The 18,812-nt window shown below is 36.3% G+C and overlaps 1 protein-coding gene across 2 annotated transcripts in view; it reads left to right on the top strand.

Moving 5' to 3' along the window:
• The first annotated feature begins 1,456 nt into the window (after window positions 1-1,456).
• The window catches only part of LOC121373476 (E3 ubiquitin-protein ligase RNF13-like), a 36,554-nt gene continuing 19,198 nt past the window's right edge, over window positions 1,457-18,812 (top strand). For both annotated transcript variants that reach the window (XM_041500145.1, XM_041500152.1), the window contains exons 1-4: window positions 1,457-1,581; window positions 10,613-10,732; window positions 13,281-13,367; window positions 18,283-18,408. In XM_041500145.1, coding sequence (XP_041356079.1) covers window positions 10,616-10,732; window positions 13,281-13,367; window positions 18,283-18,408 — 330 coding nt within the window. In that variant the 5' untranslated portion in view covers window positions 1,457-1,581; window positions 10,613-10,615. The remainder of the gene's footprint in view (window positions 1,582-10,612; window positions 10,733-13,280; window positions 13,368-18,282; window positions 18,409-18,812) is intronic.

Below are 18,812 nucleotides of genomic sequence, written 5' to 3'. Positions count from 1 at the left end.
AAATCACGGGACCGCGGCAAACGTCCGGTTTGAGGGGATTCCGGTTTAGAGGGGGTCCGGTGTTGAGGGGTTTCACTGTATATATATATATATATACATATATATATATATATACATATATATATATATATATATATATATATATATATATATATATATATATATATATATATATATATATATATATCCTGGATCCGCGCCTGAAATGACAAAATCGTAAAAATTAACAACGAAACACAGTGATATTATATCCACTAATTTCAATACTAACTGAATGGACGTGGTTAAAATAGAAATATTTTACATATTTTCACGAGTTTGTTCTAATTTTTGTAATATTTGTATCAAAATTAAATTAATCGACGAATTAATACGTATCAGAATCGTTTATTATATGGTAATTAATTTTCTACTTTTTTTCTTTTCAGGGACGGGACGTAGTCCAGTGGTAAAGCGTTCCCATCGGTGGACCCATTGGGCTATTTCCACAACTGGTGTAACAAAGGCCGTGGTATGTATTATCCTGTCTGTGGGATGGTGCAGCATGGGATCTTTTTATATGCATATAAAAGATCCCTTGCTGCTGGTCGAAGCCCCCCTCCACCCACTCCCCAACTAAAAGCTACTGGCTGCTGGTGTACAAAATGGGTAGCATCAGATTGGAGAGATGGAAGAGGAAAGCAACACCAGATGAGAAAGATGGAAGAGGAGGACAAACGGACGAAGGAAGGAGGACAACATCAGGAACTACCGGCCTGCTCCCTATACATACACAATTGCTAGCGAGTCTCCCCTGGGTTGTCATGCCACGAGCTGAACAGTTCAGACCCTTTTAAGGGCCTATGGCCAGTATGGGCAACCTAGGTCCCCTTAGCAAGCTACTCTCGGCTTACTAAATTCCAAAACTATATACGTAGCTCCCTGCTTTACTATTTCGGCGGACCGTTCAAAAATGCGCCTAATTTCTTTTTCATAAATGCGCATCATTTCTCTTGGACTCGTCCTTCGGGACTCAAAATTACATAGCACCAAACCACCCCTCCGCCTGTTACCGATCACGGTCGAACTGCAGGTGCTCCCTTGCACCTGACAGTGCAAGCGGTCCCCCCTTCACGCTCCCCACCCATTTCCTGCCCTGGACGGACGAACCGGCTGAGCCCGACACCTGCGCCCAGGACAGGCGTTCGCTACAACAGCTTGCTCTGAATGTGCACGTTAAACTCTCTGACCAGGTCCTGACCTGACCTGCTGATCAAAAAGAGTAGCCCATGAAGTGGCGACAGCGGGTTTCCTCTCTCAATAACTGTGTGGTCCATAACCATAAGACTGACGCCATATAACCGTAAATAAAATGTGTTGAGTGCGTCGTTAAATAAAACATTTCCTTCCTTTCTTCTTCTTTTCTTTTCTGTTCTTTGGTTTCATTTCGGTTATTAGTGCGACCCGTGTTTGTTCTGTTTCCGTTGTTCAACAAGTCACATGACCGTCGCCATTACTAAAGGGAAATGATGTTTACAAGTTTTTCATCTATTTGCTTACTCTAGTGAAAAAGAAAAACAGAAAAACGTTTTTTCTTCATAGGTATTGTACTCATACCATTACAATGAATATGTATAACAACAATAGATGTCATATCAATATAGTTTATTTTAATGCTTTGTAGGCGGTGCATAAATTTTGTATTTGTCAACACTGACAACAGTGATGTTAAATTGATGTTTTTGTTTTGTAATCCTACTAACCAGACGGTGACAGGGATCAAAATTCCTTAGTTTCATGGACACTGTAATTATTGTATTTGATGCTTGTCAAACCAGAAGGGCACCAATGCAATTCTGTTAAAGGGACACGCCCAATTTGTTAACCATTACGCCGTTGTTTTTCGCTATTGAACCCATTTTTTCCCAAATAAAATTGCACTTTACTTACCGTTTATTATTTAGAATATACATTTCCATTCACCTGAAGTGTTTTTTGGTAATCCTGGTAATCCTGGTGTTTGTAATACCACAAAATGCATTTTTCGTATTTCATACAATGCCATGGGCCTCTGAGAAAAAAATGTTGAGCAGACAAGGTCTAATCTATTTTTAGAGGGGATATTCCCATTTCAATGTCACAGACGTTGGTATACCACGTGACCGTTATCATTTTGGTTCGGTTTGTTTTCTCGTGCACGGTTCGCGCAATCAACATCCGATTTGTTGTCGTTTGCTTGTTGTTCATTTGTGAGATTTTTCTTCACACTTCGTGAACATTTTCAGTAACAATAAAGTTCAGACAAGTAAGTATCTCAATACAAAACGTTACAAACCCTTAAAACCAATAATTTTGCTAAGTCTTATGATATCTGGAGAGGGGATACAACCAGGACAGAACAGTTGGAACATGTCCAGGAGAGGTGAAAGGAACGCATCCCAAGTCTGTGCGCACTCTGTGAAAGGAGTAGGTACGATAGCAATGTGTTTGCGGCCCCCAATAAATCAAGGAAACAAAATTCATAATTTGGATTTAAAAGTAGGTGTTGGACATAAATAAAGGTTTTAATGTTACACATAGTGATTCATCCCACAGACAGGATAATACATACCACGGCAGTGTTTCTGTGTTATATGTTGAAAGTATTATAAATCTGGTGTCAAAGTGTTCGATTTTAGGCTCAATTCATGTTTTTAGCCATTTTGCCAATTTCAGAGCGTCGGAAATGTATCAGCGCAGTCGTGTTCAGTGTTCATTTTTTTAAACACAACAAAATATTAAGATAATATAATTACTGTGTAAAAATAATGATCGAACATGAATGCGCTCATAGTGAAAACAAAATAAATTGATCAGTTTTGTATCGTTTTCTACAACAAAGGGACGTAACTACGTCAGGTCGTGAATCTGCAGCTCGATCCAGATCGCACCTGTCAATGCGTCATCAGGTCCTGTCATTAATTATTAACAATGATTTTACACATCAAGTGGAAGATTTGGTGATTCATCCAAGATTTAAGAAATTGGTAAGTATTTTAAATTATTGAGGATCCTACATTTCCTAAAATTTAGTTTTGCACGATATTGTCAAGTTTATAGGCAAATTACTGTCTTTCGATCTATCAATCGGTTTTCAATGTCAGTGACAGATCGGCCTATTGGGGCAGGTTATGGATTTGCAATGTAAGCTACATGGCCTAAGCAGTCTGCCTTTGATGAATATATTATTATTATTTTCATTCATTAAAGTCCATTTTGGTGTGTGGTTTTTATTTGTAAAACTGTGTTGTCGTCTGCTAAAAACAAATATCAAACGAAAACGTTTAGTAAATGAAAGGACAACTTCATATATTACTTTCTCAGCAAAATTATTAAATGGTTTTGTGGTGTCGTGGTAGGGTGCTCGACTCCCGTGTAGTATGTTTTGTGGTCGAATCTTGTCTACAGATTTTTATTTTTTTAAATTTTTTTTATTATTATTTTTTTTTTAAATTTTAATGTAATGTTTTTTTAAATTATTTTTTCCCTTCTCCAAAATTAACTCTTCTTAAATTTGTTTGCATTATTATTTGTTCCATCATAACATTTAAAAATAATGATGATAAAAGGAATTAGATGGATTTAATAACCTTGTTTGTTATTATTGCTTTATTTATATATTTCAATATACAGATGGAATTTTTTAAAATTTAAATTGGGGGTTTTCTTTTTAAATGTACAGCAAACATGCTTGAAATGTTAAATCAGTTAAGTAAATATAAATGTTGAATAACCATGATCCTAACTTTGCTGAAATGCTTGTAGTTATGTAATGTTTTCTCTTCCAGGACACATGCCAAAGCAGATTATTTGCTGCCTCTGTTTGAAGAGGTGTAAACAAGCAGCAAGAAGACACGTTGTGAACAGTGGCCTCAAGAACTACCTCGGGGAAATGCCACTTAAGAGAAGTGGACAACAACAAGATCATCTGCAATGCTTGTTATGCCAAGTACCGACGACAGTCTTCTACAACAGTACGGCATGTTGATGAAGAATTACCACAAGCCAATCTTCTGAGCCCAAAGACCATACAGCTTAAAATTCCATCAACCCCAAGGAGCCACAAATACTGCATTGTATGTAAGAAGACCGGAAATCAGCGAAACCACTTGGTAAATATTCCTGACCATGCAAGAACACGAGCTTTCATAGAAAAGGGTGTATTCATCGACTCTAGAAACAGATGCTGTCTTAAACATATTGAAAAAACTTATTTTTCTAAATCAGCACTGTCAATGATTTCTGTGACAAAACAGTGTGATATTTTTTCTAGGACGGACATTGTTTCATTGCTGGAAAATATACGTCACATGATCAAAAAACAAAGTCACGTCAACTTTAACATTCCATCAATGATGATGGATGATGACTGCTGCTGTTTAACCGGTTTAACCAAAGAGCAGTTTGTAGATTTAACAAGTTATCTATAGCCACTTCGGGCAACAGCTGTTCGGTCATTGCCTACATGCCTAGGTGTGTTCCTAACAAAGCTAAAACTGGTCTTCTCAATAAAATCCTAGCTGTTCTTTTTAGTTTGAAAAGACACCAGGTGCAAAGAATAATACATTCCACATTGTCGGCCATGATGATAAACTTTGTACCTGAAAACATTGGGTTTAAACACATCACACATGACAACTTTTGCCAATTACATACAACTCAAATTGCTAGAACATTATTTTCCTCTTCATCAGATCAGGCTGTCATAGTGCTGGATGGAACATATGTGTAAATTCAAAAGAGTGGACATTACAATTTCCAAAGACGTTCTTTTTCTATGCATAAACACAGACCGTTGGTGAAACCTGTGGTTATTGTCGGAACAGATGGTTACATTTTGAGCATCTTAGGACCGTATTATGCTGATGGCAAAAATAATGATGCCTCCATAACAAAACATGCCTTCTCACACAATTTAGAAAATATAAATGAGTGGATCCAAGAGAACGATGTTTGTATTGTAGACGGAGGATTCCGGGATGCTGTGGAGTTTCTTAATCTAGAATGAGGACTTGATGTGAAATTGCCATCCTATTTACCAAAAGGCCAAAAACAACACACCACTGCTGAAGCTAACTCAAGCAGACTGATAACAAAAGCTAGATGGGTAGTAGAAAGTGTAAATGGCAGACTCAAGCATTTTAAATATTTAGATAAAGTTGTACCTAATACAATGATCCCTTACACTGGTGAATTTTTGCAAGTTATTGGGGCAATCTGTAACAAATACAGAAAACCTCTAGTGTCATCTGACAGTCAATCAGAAAATACAGCAAGATACATGCTCGAAAAGGCAGAGGAAGGCAACCATCTTCAGAAGTACTTGGAGGATAACGATTTGCTGAAGAAGAAATCTTTATTTAAAAATCTAGATGATGCAACTGTGGAGCTGCAAAACTTCCCTAAGTTGAACATGGATCAGCTAAGAGATATCACCATTGGAGTATACCAGCTAAAACAAGCCTCATCATACTCCAGAGAACACGTTGATGACAATGGGGAGTATGCTGTGATGGTGTGTAAGGAAAGCCCAACATTAATCAAAGTGAAAATCCAGTCTTGTCATACAAGTAGTGCTGCACATACGCTGTAGATTGAGTATGGGGACACTCCCTGTGAACCTGTTAATTCACATAACACAAACTTGGGTAGTAAAAGCTATAAATCTATTCATACTGCACCTGTGATAACATATTCTTGTGGATTAATTAAATAATATGACTGGGTAATACAGGACTAAAATTAACATTGTTAGTAGACATTTAGACTTGTTTCAAACATGAGTTGATTTGATGGGTTAGCCCGTTACATTATGCAAAAGTGAAGGCATTGTATGGTTTTCTTTAATGCAAATATAACTGACTAAACTTATTACTTTTGAAAATGATTTTAACAAATATTTTAGAGCACATTGGTTAATTAATCATCGTAATTCTGACACATGGTCATCAGAGGAAATCTGCTACATTTTTCCTAATAAAATAAACCGATGTGGCTCAAGCACTTCAAGCGAGCACTCAACCGACTAAACTAAATTCAACCCCCCACCCCCACCCCACCCCTTCAAGTGTATAAATATACTATATGCTTATATATTAGCTTTCAAACTTTTAAAAATTGTTATATTATTTTTCAGTTGTTTGGTTATAAATACAAAAAGGTTTGAAAATAGTAAATCAATATGACAACATAGGCCAACTTTACAATCAAAGATTAACCTTCACATTTGGGTTCAGGGTGGAGATGAGATGAAACCTAATTGTAATGTAAATTAAAATTTACAATTCAGTGTTTGTGTAGCTGTTCTGTATTTATAATTATTATTTCCCTTTTGGAGGAAAATAACGCAGATATATTTTCTTCAATTGCACATCCCCATTTGGGCCTCACGTTATTGACATCTATTAACTATTGTATTCTTGAACCTTGAATATATTGTACTTTGTTGATTGTGATGTTTAAACCAATTTATCTTCCTTAATTTATAAAAAGAATACATTTTGTTAACATTTTTGGCTTGTTTTGTGTTTCGTTTCAAGAATATGGATCTCCCGTTTAAGGCCTCATTTATTTCCCTTCCCATAGCAGCTGACATCTAAAAAATGGCATATTATTGACTAGGAGTCATATATCTATGAAAATATGTATGACATTCTGACATTTATTTTGGGGCCAAAAATGACCCTTATCATACCTACTCCTTTGTTGTGACGTAGGCATTGTTATGCTTCGAGCGACATCTACCGGTGACATCAGAATACTAACTTTCAAAATTATTTCAAGCAATTGGAACATGGGGATTCCCATGGTATTTATCGATATAAAACCTGCTTTTTCACTCCATTTGATAAAAACGTGATCTAAGTGTGTTACAGGTTTGTAGATTAACCAAATTATAATTTATTTTCGCTGGATGAAACTAGGGCGTGCGGCTTTAAGCAGTATTGGGTTGCAAATGTAAAATTTGTTTATACAAGCAATGTGCATTGATTCAAGTCTGAGACTGTATCCTGGGCAAGAGTTCCAATCGTTCCAGCATTCACTGATTCAGTTCATTCAAGCTTAGGGTTAGGGTTAGTGATAGTACATGTATTCGCATACATGCTGAAACGTTTGGAACTTTTTCCGTATCCTGGACCTGTTGAATTCCGTCTTATTAACAGGAAATCGCTACTGTGCATGTTTAATCCAACAACCGGATAAATTTAACAACATCATTGTTTACCTTGTCTAATACAAAGTAAAATAATAATAATGTTTTTGTAATTACTTACCTTTGTTGTCAATGAATGTAAAATTCCTTCCAGGAAGTGAATATTTGTAAATTTTTTAACACCATCGAAATCTGGTCCCATGTGAACATCACAAACGCGGAATGTATGGAAGACCACATCCGTCATAAAATTGAGGCAACAAGAACACAACAGATTGTCAACAAAGCAAATGTAAATGAACTATGAATATATCTACATGTTTTTGATAAACATTGGTTGTCGACCAGCACCACTGCGTTTGAGATAAAAAAAAGTTCCCCTTGCTTTTTTGTTCTTTAGAGTTTGTTTTAGATGCTTTGTAAACAGTCATGCCACTCTTTAACGGCTTTTCAAGAAAGAAATGTTTTATTTAACGACGCACTCAACACATTTTATTTACGGTTATATGGCGTCAGACATATGGTTAAGGACCACACATATTTTTTAGAGGAAACCCGCTGTCGCCACATAGGCTACTCTTTTACGACAGGCAGCAAGGGATCTTTTATTTGCGCTTCCCACAGGCAGGATAGCACAAACCATGGCCTTTGTTGAACCAGTTATGGATCACTGGTCGGTGCAAGTGGTTTACACCTAGCCATTGAGCCTTGCGGAGCACTCACTCAGGGTTTGGAGTCGGTATCTGGATTAAAAAGCCCATGCCTCGACTGGGATCCGAACCCAGTACCTACCAGCCTGTAGACCGATGGCTAACCACGACGCCACCGAGGCCGGTCCGGCTTTTCAAATACCCGGTAGTCAACAAACTTTCATAAATATAGGAAAATGGTGTTCTTGTGCTAACAACTTTTATAGGTGCAGTGCTCTACAAAGCAAGTTCAAATTTACTCTTCCCTGGCCAGTAAAGTATAATATTTTAGTCGCCAGCCACTTATATTTAGTGGTCAGCTAATATATACTTGTAATTAAATCGATTCATCTGCCATTTTATGGCACATTACTAATGCCGTAATTGTTATTAGGACCGTGTTCGAATGAACTCGTGAAGGGGTAATTCCTAGTTGTTGTTACTGTTTGTGTCTGGTTCCACTAAAACAGTGAATGACTATTAACTATCATCATCAAATTCCGTACCCAATAATTTTCTTAAACGAAATTAAGTGAATTACTATTTCAATGGCACTGCTAAGATATGTATTTAAATTGCAGTACTCATTAAAAGTTAAATAAAATCACTGTGATAATATCTACCAGGCTTCAACGTGTTACTAGTAGTTATGAATGGGCTACCTTACTTTTGGTTTAAATAATATTTATTTAATTCCACATACTGCCTTTTAAATTCATAAATACTTTTTTGTAAATAGTTGTGTCTTTAGAGCCGTTTAAAGTCGAGTCATGAAAATAGAAACATGTTTTCATACTCCACTGGTGAACATGACTTCCGACGTGATTAAAACAACATTCACGACTGGAGATGTCGTTATCATGGGGGGTGGGGGGGGGGGGGGAGTTAAGGGAGATAACATTATAACAAAGTATTACCTCCTTTAACGTCACCGTGTTTACTCTTGCATACTGGAAAATCGTTATTTTTCAAACAAATTACCGATAGAAAACATGTTTTATGGAAGATAAATTGCTACTGGTCCACTGTGTTTTCCAATGTCCACTTTTGTTTACAATTACAGATTAAAGTAAAATTATTGGACAGTCGCCAACTGGCAAATGTGATTTTATTTTTTAGACACCAGGGAATGTTTTTACTTGCTTTGTAGAGCACTGAGGTGGCTGAAAAAAATAAGAAAAAAATACTAATGTTGTTTTTCAATAACAATTGTGGATCTGACACAAACAACCTTCCATCATCCCCCCCCCCACCCCCCACCCCATATATAAGAGTGTCAGTCATGTGACTTTTAACTAAATATAGACAAAATTAATGTCTACAGACGAGTCATTACCGACCTGTCGAGTCTAATATCTTCGTTTATACAGATTTTAATCTATTATAACCTTTGGATATGGTTTATGCATGCAAAAATAGAATTACCGCTACTGTACAAGGGACAAACACACGTTAAAAACTTTTTCCACCCTCATTTTCTGTTTTGTTCAATTGAGGCTTGGTTAGTTGATAACCTACATATGTAGTAGAATTAAAGTTCGTGCTTGCGCAGTGTGATTAGAAAGAGTGCAGAAGTGAAATGGGACGGAATTCGATAGTTCAGGATATGTGGGGGGTTGGGGGGGGGGGGGAGGCCTTGCACAGCTTACATTCTCTTCAGCTATGCTATAGTTGTCAATCTAGATCATTGCAACTGTTCATATATTAATACTAGTGATTTCTCTAGAAATTAGGCATGGCATGGTAGACCAAACACTTTTGAGGCATTTTCACCATTTTCAGGGCACTTGTTTTTCATTAAAAATACACAAAAATTAATTGAAATAAACATTAATGTAATTTATGTGCTTGCTTTACTAAATGAATGGCAAAAGATATTTATATTTTATTAATTAATAATACCTTTTTTGGCATTTTATAAAGGCAATTTTAGAATTAATTACTGAAAAAGGCTTGTTTAATCTGAGGGCAGCATGGTACTGATTAAGGCAAGATGGTGCTAGGCTATTGAGGCATGGTGCTGCACCATGCTAAAACAAGCTAGGGAAAACACTAAATACGTTTATTGGCATGCAAGCAAATATATTACAGTGACACTCAATTGACATATATATGCATTCATTGTCATCAAATAACATTTCATAATCAACTTTTCAATAAAAGTTGTCCAGCATTCTGAAGAAAAAAAAAATATGCACTAGTTTATTATTATGTAACCAAAATGTGCATTTTACAGTTGCTCACGCGAGTGTAAACAACATCTGGCAAATCAAAACTTTATCATGTCAACCGAAATTTCACACATTCATTACAGCAAATTATTTCGAAATGTCCATAATGTAATAGTTATAAAACAACCAAAAAGTTAGTTTGTGATAATAATTCAGTTGATTGATTATCCCAGGGTTCGAACTTAACGGTCGCCCGATCGCCCCTGGTGACTGAAAACGACGACGGTCGACTGAAAACCCACAGTAAGGTTGCCCGCCTGGCGACCGATTATTTCATTATTATTTTTAAATCAATAATAAAAAATATTATTCGGGCAAGTGAAAATAGATCCGGGCAAGTGAAAGTGCTGTCACCACTTGCTCGGATGGCAACTCAAAAAAAAAGTTAAGCGCAGACACTGTTATCCAGTATGTAAGCATAATGTTCCCTGATTATAATACCGTTTGTATTCGTAATATATAACATTGCTGTTCCCGAAACACACTTCTGGTAATCACCTCTATTTATTTTTTATTTACAGGACATGATGAAATTAGTTCGTGGATTGCCTCCCGGTGACATCTCTTGGTTGTATGTGTTCATCTTTTTCAACTCATTAGCATTCCTCAATATTGGATTTGCCAGTGCAAAGATAACTGTGGTAAGTTGAAATAGTTTTCTGTGTGTTATTTCCCCATGTGACTGTGCCCATTTTCATTGGTGGGGGTGGGAAGGATGTAACTCTGTAGAGAGCACACCTGAAACATGTATTGTGTGTTGCAGTTACCTTGAAGACTGACATTTTTAAAAAGTTTTTTTTATCTCACTGTCCCCTTTGTTCTCTCTCCTTTAAATTCCAACTCATTTCTTTCTGATCTGGCAGCCCCTCCTAGTTTTCAAGTTAACTGTCCACCTCCACCTCTCAGTCTTTGTCTCTCCAACAACGACAGGTGTTTACAGGGCACAATATTTCACACGAACTGCCGTTCTGTTCGCGTGTCGGTTACGCAAAATTAAATTTACGCGAACCGCAAATCGGTTACGTCATGACCTGTAAACGTTCAGAAATTAAAACTTGCAAACTTCACGATTACAGGAAGTTTATTCATGCAGACATACTACTGGTATTCCGACAAATGTTTTAGACTGATTTTTAGATACTTGATGCGCAGCAAACCAGTAAACAACATTATATTGCACCAGTTGTAACTTGCGACCAGTCTACAGTTTTAAAACAGTTTTAAAGAAATGTGCTCGGACCGCTTGGGACGGCTAAATTTTCTGCTGCTATTTTTATCTAAAGGAATATATGTAGACATACTATTGGATTGGCTATAATTTTACATATGTTAAAAACAGTTTTAACGTAAACAGGAATCCAAAAGTGTCACAAAAATTGAAAAATACTAACATCGCATAATGAGCTTTAAAAAACAACAACATTTGGAACGTCACTGTAGTATATAAGTACCATCGATGAAGTGAAAGTAGCATAGCCACCGCAAATCGCAAAAAGGAATTCCTACAAATGAGTATTTATCTATTTCAAAGGCGTACCGCCCATTACGCACAGTACGCATGTGCGTAATTCAAAAACGAAATCCGGGAATAGGTCGAGGCTGTCTGTAATTGTTCTATAAAATAGACCTCTTAAAATTGACTCGAAAAAAGATTTTCAAAAATGCATCTACTAGCCCCCCGAATCCCCCCGCTTGGGCACGCCTTTGGCGTGCGTAATTCTAAGAATATTTCTGGCTACGCCCCTGTATTTTGTTTCAGTACTGGGGCTAATATTCAGTTCTTTTATAATATTGTTAACTTTAGCAAGCATTAAAGACATTTGTTTTTTTGTGTAAAATGTTTTCTTTTGTATTTGTTTTAACTTTATGTTTCAGCTAAAAACTATGTATTTAAAATATAATTTCAACGTAATTTTGAGGTAACCGATCAGATAACCCATGGGTTGCGCAAATATAATTCACGTAACCGAACAATTGGTTACCTAGGTAAAAACCATGTGAACCGACTTCCGGTTAACTCAGATTTCGAAATATTGTCCCCTGTGTTTGTCTCCATGCAGCTTCAGCTGTAGGCTTGTACTGCATTCGAATGTGCTAGTAATTACTGTTTCAACAACTTCTAACTTGAAAATAGCATCTGAAACGCTATGGAGCTTGTATTTTCGACTTGTAAACTTGAAAAAAAACCTAGCTAACTGAGTGACCTTCATCTTTTGAATTTAAAAGAAAAATGGTGACGAAACTATGAACTCAGTTTTGATAATAAAAAAATAAAGCATACACCTAAAATATTCAATCGAGGACAATCAATCGGAACAAAATTGGTAGGAGACTAGTCTTAATATTTTATTTCACCATTTCAGTTAGGAAAATTACATAATTTATAAAAATTGCACACAGTCAAGTCGATAAAAAATTTAAAAATTTAATTGGGGTTGCAGCAGAATTATTTTGAACATATTTATTATGTATTATTTTTTAAAGATACTGGGTTTTATTATTGGTGAAAATAGCTGAATTTGTATGTAAAAAAACCATTTCTCTTGACTATATTTATGTAGTTTGAGGGGACGGGAACTTGTTTTCTTACAACTGTACCTGAACACAAACAAGTTGTAATTACGCAGCATTAGTCTGACCACTTTGGAAAGTGTTCAGTGGTTACTTCTGGCATTTGTTTAGAGGCAGTGTTGGGATGTAGCCCAGTGGTACAGCGTTCGCTTGATGCGTGGTCGGTCTCGGATCGATCCCTGTCGTTGAGCCTATTGGGCTATTTCTCGCTCCAACCAGTGCATGACGACTGGTATATCAAAGGCCGTGGTATGTATTATCCTGTCTGTGGGATGGTGCATATAAAATATCCCTTGCTGCTAATAGAAAAGAGTAGCCCATGAAGTGGCGACTGGGTTTCCTCCCTCAATATCTGTGTGGCCCTTAACCATATGTCCGACGCTATATAACTGTAAATAAAATGTGTTGAGTGCGTTGTTAAATAAAACATTTCCTTCTTGTTCAGAGGCAAGTGTAACTACCAACTATACTTTCCTACTACCGATGGATCTAAAGCCAGACCTTTTAACAAATTCAACTATGGTTTCGCAATCATCATAAGGCACAGAACTGAAAAGTGTTTGTTGTGAAATTTGAAATCCTATGGCCTGATTCCTTCATTAATATCTTTTTTTGCAGGTTGATCGGCACAATGGTACTTCCCCAGCTGAATTTCGTGACGAGGATGCAGAGTTTGGTCCAACACTGTCCGAAAAAGGAATTACGGTAAAAAGTGCTGGGTTTAACTTCAATTCAGTATTTTTAATGAATCCAAAGACAGTGCAATATGTAGTAAAAAAAAAAAACCTCAAATATTTGATACCTGTTGGTTTTTTATGTAGATAACGAGTAACACAGTCACAAAGTAACATCTATATCTTGTCTTTCGACATTGTCGATGCATGGTTTATTATTATTATTTTTGTTGTAAAAATAAGATTTTTTTTATATGCCTCACCGATGTCGAAAGACAAAATAGAGATGTTAGTTTATGACTGTTACTTGTTACCTACAGGGCGGGACGTAGCCTAGTGGTACAGTGCTTGTTCTGGTCGGTCTGGGATCAATCCCCGTCGGTGGGTCCATTGTGCTATTTTTCGCTCCATCCAGTGCACCACAACTGGTACATCAAAGGCCGTGGTATGTACTACCCTGTCTAGGATGGTGCATATAAAAGATCCCTTGCTGTTAATCGAAAAGAGTAGCCCATGAAGTGGCGACAGCAGGTTTCCTCTCTCAACATCTGTGTGGTCCTTAACCATATTTCCAACACCATATATAACCATAAATAAAATGTGTTACGTGCGTCGTTAAATAAAACATTTCCCTTTTTTTTTGGTTGCCTACATGTATGTAATTGTGATGGATCCACTTTTGTGTTAAGTTTAACTCAATGTTGAACACTGGCGACACTGATGAGACTGATAATGATTTTTATGAAAAAAATTAAATAATATCAACTCAGTACAATGCACTATGATGCAGGACTAACTCTGGCAACTCACCAAGTTCGCCAACTGAGTATTTTCAAAACAATTGGCAAATTTTATTTTCATCTGGCAAATAAATTTCATGTAATACTTGTTATTTTTAAAGTTTAAATAGATGATTTGGCGAAAGTTTCTGCTCACCCAGAGCTAGCCCTGTGATGTTATACGTGAAACATATCATTAGATAACATCCTACAACTTCGAATACTGTCAATCATGTCAATAGTGCTTAATGGTCATTGCTTGTGGGATTCCCCATTTTACTCTGGAAATTGTGCAATATCATACATGTGCAAAAGCACAGAGTAGTGTAGTATGATCTCAAATGCATTGAGGTGTCGGAAGTTGTGTAAAAAGTAAATACTTTAAATGGTAATAATAATATTGGTGTTTTGCCGTTCTTTTATCCTATGTATACATGACACAGGGATTCCAGAATGTTTACAAAATCCACTAGCAATGGGATCAGTGTTTTAAAAAATGTACTAGCCACTATTAAAAATTCACTAGCCCTACTTTACTTAATACAATTTTACTAATAGTAATAATCAGAAATGTTACCTTTATGTAACTTTTTTTCACTAGCCATCGGGCATGACGATAGTAGTTATTTACTAGCCTAGAGGCACTGATTTTCCGCGATCGCGGAATCGCGGAAGTACCTATCTGAAACGGAATTCCCGATTTTTTTCCAGAACATTATTTAACTTTAAATAGCACATTTGATTAATTAAAATTTATTTTTCGAACTAGAAACTATGAACACCGACATCTGTCTGTTCTACGCTACGACACTAGTATCTTTGTATGTTACGCCAAATGTTTAATGTAGAGTAGACGTTTTACCAGTCGTGTGTTCTTCGCTTATTCCCTGCGATTTAACGGGGAAAACCGAACATTGTGAGCTGAAATTATCCGATATTTACTCAAGTAAAAGATATATTATGTTATGTTTGCTTATTAATTTTTAACATTTGCGGCATTGCCATATTTTCGATCTCAGAAAAGAATGCAGTAATTGCATATTGTATGTCAGGCTTTGTTCAAAATAAATTATACAAGGGAAGTGGTTTATAGTGTGATCGTTTGTAATTATTTTCCCGATCATATCGTAAAGAAAACCGAAAATGTCTGAAGTCTGTGTCGTGGCGTATTCTTGTTTAAATTTAAACCAAAAATAAATATAAACTACTGACATGTTTTGCCTCATTGCATATTTATTTATTTTATACCAGCATTTTATTTTAATTGCGGTGTGTGTGTGTGTGTGAGAGAGAGAAACAAAAACAGAATTTGTTCAATACTGAAACGGAAAAACCCAGAATTTGTAATATTATGAAACGGAAAAGGGGAAAATCTGAAACGGAAAATCAGTGCCTCTACTAGCCCATAATTGAATATCACTAGCCATGGGAGTGGGGCTACCATAATCTAGAAGCCCTGTCGGGCATGGCAATGGTAGTTATTTACTAGCCCATAATTGAACATCACTAGCCATGGGAGTGGGGCTACCATAATCTGGAAGCCCTGCATGTACAAGCACTTATGTGCTTATATGTGCACTTATGAATGTGTATTAACACTTGTTAAAGGCTATATATACATGCATTTTGTTTCAGTATATAAGTAGATTAATGATACATTCTGTATTTAAATTTTTTTAATGTGAATTAAAAAAAAATTTTTTTAATAAATTTATATTTTAAGAAAAATTCATTGAGATGAATGCCCATAGGTGCAGCTATAGCTTCTGTTGTACATGATACATTTATTTCCACAGAATTCTTTTATGGTGTCTTTTCTTAAGATTGCTTGATACGGTTATCTTGTCTGTTGCTCAACAATTTTAAAGTCTGTATCTAGTCTTTAATAAAATCTGGAGACTAATTCACAAAGGTCTCTTAGGCTCTGTAGACAACAAAGCATCCTCTTTGCAAGTATTTTAGCATTGCACTGCGAGATCGCAAAGTTGCGAGAGTTTAGTGAATTAGGTCCCTGGATGTTAATTTGCATGTCAGATGAATGTAAGGATAAAAATAATTAAATTTAAATGCATGGATTGAACTTTAAAATTTGTCTCCCACAGCAATTTTTGAAAAAGTGACTTTTATAGTAAATGAACATGACTGAAATGTTATTTTGCTGTAAGTAAACACATTTCAAATGTACATAATGTTATATACTGACAGATGATGTACAACGTTGAGGCAGGGTTCGCACGCATCCTGGAAAACCCTGGAAAGTACTTAATTATATTTTTTTTTACCCTGGAAAGTCCTTAAATGTCCTGGAAAAGTCAGTTTACCTCCTGGAAAGTCCTGGAAATTCGAAATTTTGTTTCTAATTTTTTTTTAGCGATGTTGCAAATACATAAATAATCGCGTTTGACTTAGGTACCCCTCCCCCAAAAGAAAGAAAGAAAACCCCCCACAAAAACAATACCTAAATAATGAGGTCGACTGCCATTGGTCAGTTGTTGATCAGGAAATACTGTGTTGGTTTATTTGGTCTATAGATAGGCGTAGTGGTGCTCGTTAGAGCACGAGTAGATAATCTTAATTGAGATGGCGACACAATTCTTCAAGCATGGAATCCGGATAAAAAATATATACCAGTATGACATTAAAAAAAATAAAAATAAAAACGGGTAGATGTGTAAATCACTTCTGCGAAAATGCCTAACGGAAAGTGTACGTTTAACGACAGGTGGCTAAAAAAAATTATTTTTAGAAAAACAAGCACGCGTCTGACGTCATATAAGTTGACTACTTGCATGTAAATAATTTTATGGACCTGTTAAATCCCGACAAATTCAAGTAACTAAATAAATCCATTTAGCTCGTAACGTTAATTAAACAGTGTATAACTAAGTAAGAATTAACACCTCACAAAGTGAGCTATCGCTTTAACAATGGCCCACCGTTTGGGTCTGAATCCTGTGTGGCGAGTCGTGACCACGATTAATCATTTGACCGGAAAGAAGCCCATATCTTTAAATAAACCCCATCGATGTAACGTGAGATTAAGAATGAGTTTAACACCATAGAGATTTGCAAAGGTCTCCTTTCAACAATCGTAACAGTGTATAACATTGTTACACTTGTTTCTTTTGGTGGTGTCCCTATGTTTATTCGATCTACTTGAGCCAAGCCAAAACAAAGGAAATGTATATTTCAGAAGGCGCACGTGCAACACACTTTGATTTAGCAGCTGAGCTTTAGCTGCAAGGATTTACTTGACAACTAATTTACAGAAGGAGGCGTGGACAAGACCGGTTTAGATCACACCAATAATTATAAACGTTCTAAGCTGTTTCATACTTGTTTATGTGTATATATATATATATAAATTTAAAAAAAAAAAAAAAAAAAAATAATAATAATATATATATATATATATAAGTGTGTGTGTGTATATATATATATGTATTCTATTTGAGTATTAGATACATGTTTATATCACTATTTTGTACAATGTACAACAAATGTAGTTAATAAAATATTTTATTTCAACAGTTTTAGTTTACAACTTTACCATCCAAAAGTTATATCCAGAGTGGGGTGTGACTACTGTAGACCGTGTGTAACAAGTATTGTATGTTGGAGACATAGCAGCCACTGACTAAACAATCTGTTAGGGTGTAGTTAAACAAAAACTTCTTTCCAAGTCATATATTCAGACCCCTGGAAAAAGGTAAAATAGTCCTGGAAAATGAACGAAAATGGCCCTTAAAAGTCCTGGAAAATGAAACCATTTGAAGTGTATGAACCCTGTGAGGAGCTTTACCGACAGGACATAAGTCAGGGGTTGACCTTAATTTTCTTTCAGTGGTAGACTACTGAGCTACCAGGTTATAAAATCTGGTAGCCCTCAGTGAAAATTGGTAGCCCCATAATCTTGTTGATTGCGGAGTAACTGGATGTGCCAAAAAAATCGAGTAGCCCGGCGGACTACTGGATTAAGACATCTGATAGCCAGAACACCAAATTGGTAGCCAAAACATGCCGGGCTACTACTAAGGTCGAGCCCTGCATAAGTACCATTAGTGATGCTCCTAACCTACATCAATTTATATCTCAGTTACAGCAATTGCCGTCGGTAATGTCGTTGAGTTCGAGCCCCATCAGTGACTGTGTAGTTATTTGTTGTAGGGTCGTGTTGTGTACGTCAACCCACACAGTGCCTGCCATCAAGTCGACCCACCTCCAGATGGGGATGAAAATATTCCTTGGATTGCACTCATAGCAAGAGGAGATGACTGTGATTTTTCAACAAAGGTTTGTGTTGTAACTTGTAGAGAAGTATGCCCGAAACCGTAGTGGTATAGGGACATGTAAAAATACTCTCTCTCTCTCTATAGAGAAGTGTTGACTGTTAATGTCAAGTTAATTCAATGTCTTGTTGGGGTTTATAACGGAAATTTATCAGAGGCATTTGAAGTGGGGTTGGATGGAGGCATATAATTGCATTGCAGGGCTAGAAATGAAAGAAAAAAAATCTACATGCACCATTAAAATTCTGCATGCACCAAAAATAAGGTAAATCCTGTTAACAATGAGAAAAATACTATTTTAATTACCTTGATTACAGTGTTGATTTTCATTTTCTTTTTAATTTAACTGTCTTAATTGTCACTATCAGTATCACTGTCTGACATCCATGCTGGATCACAGTCACTGTC

This window comes from Gigantopelta aegis, chromosome 1, assembly GCF_016097555.1.
Source record: "Gigantopelta aegis isolate Gae_Host chromosome 1, Gae_host_genome, whole genome shotgun sequence".
Lineage (NCBI taxonomy): Eukaryota > Metazoa > Mollusca > Gastropoda > Neomphalida > Peltospiridae > Gigantopelta > Gigantopelta aegis.
The sequence above is the reverse complement of the archived record's forward strand: the minus strand, read 5'-3'. Positions and strand labels throughout refer to the sequence as shown.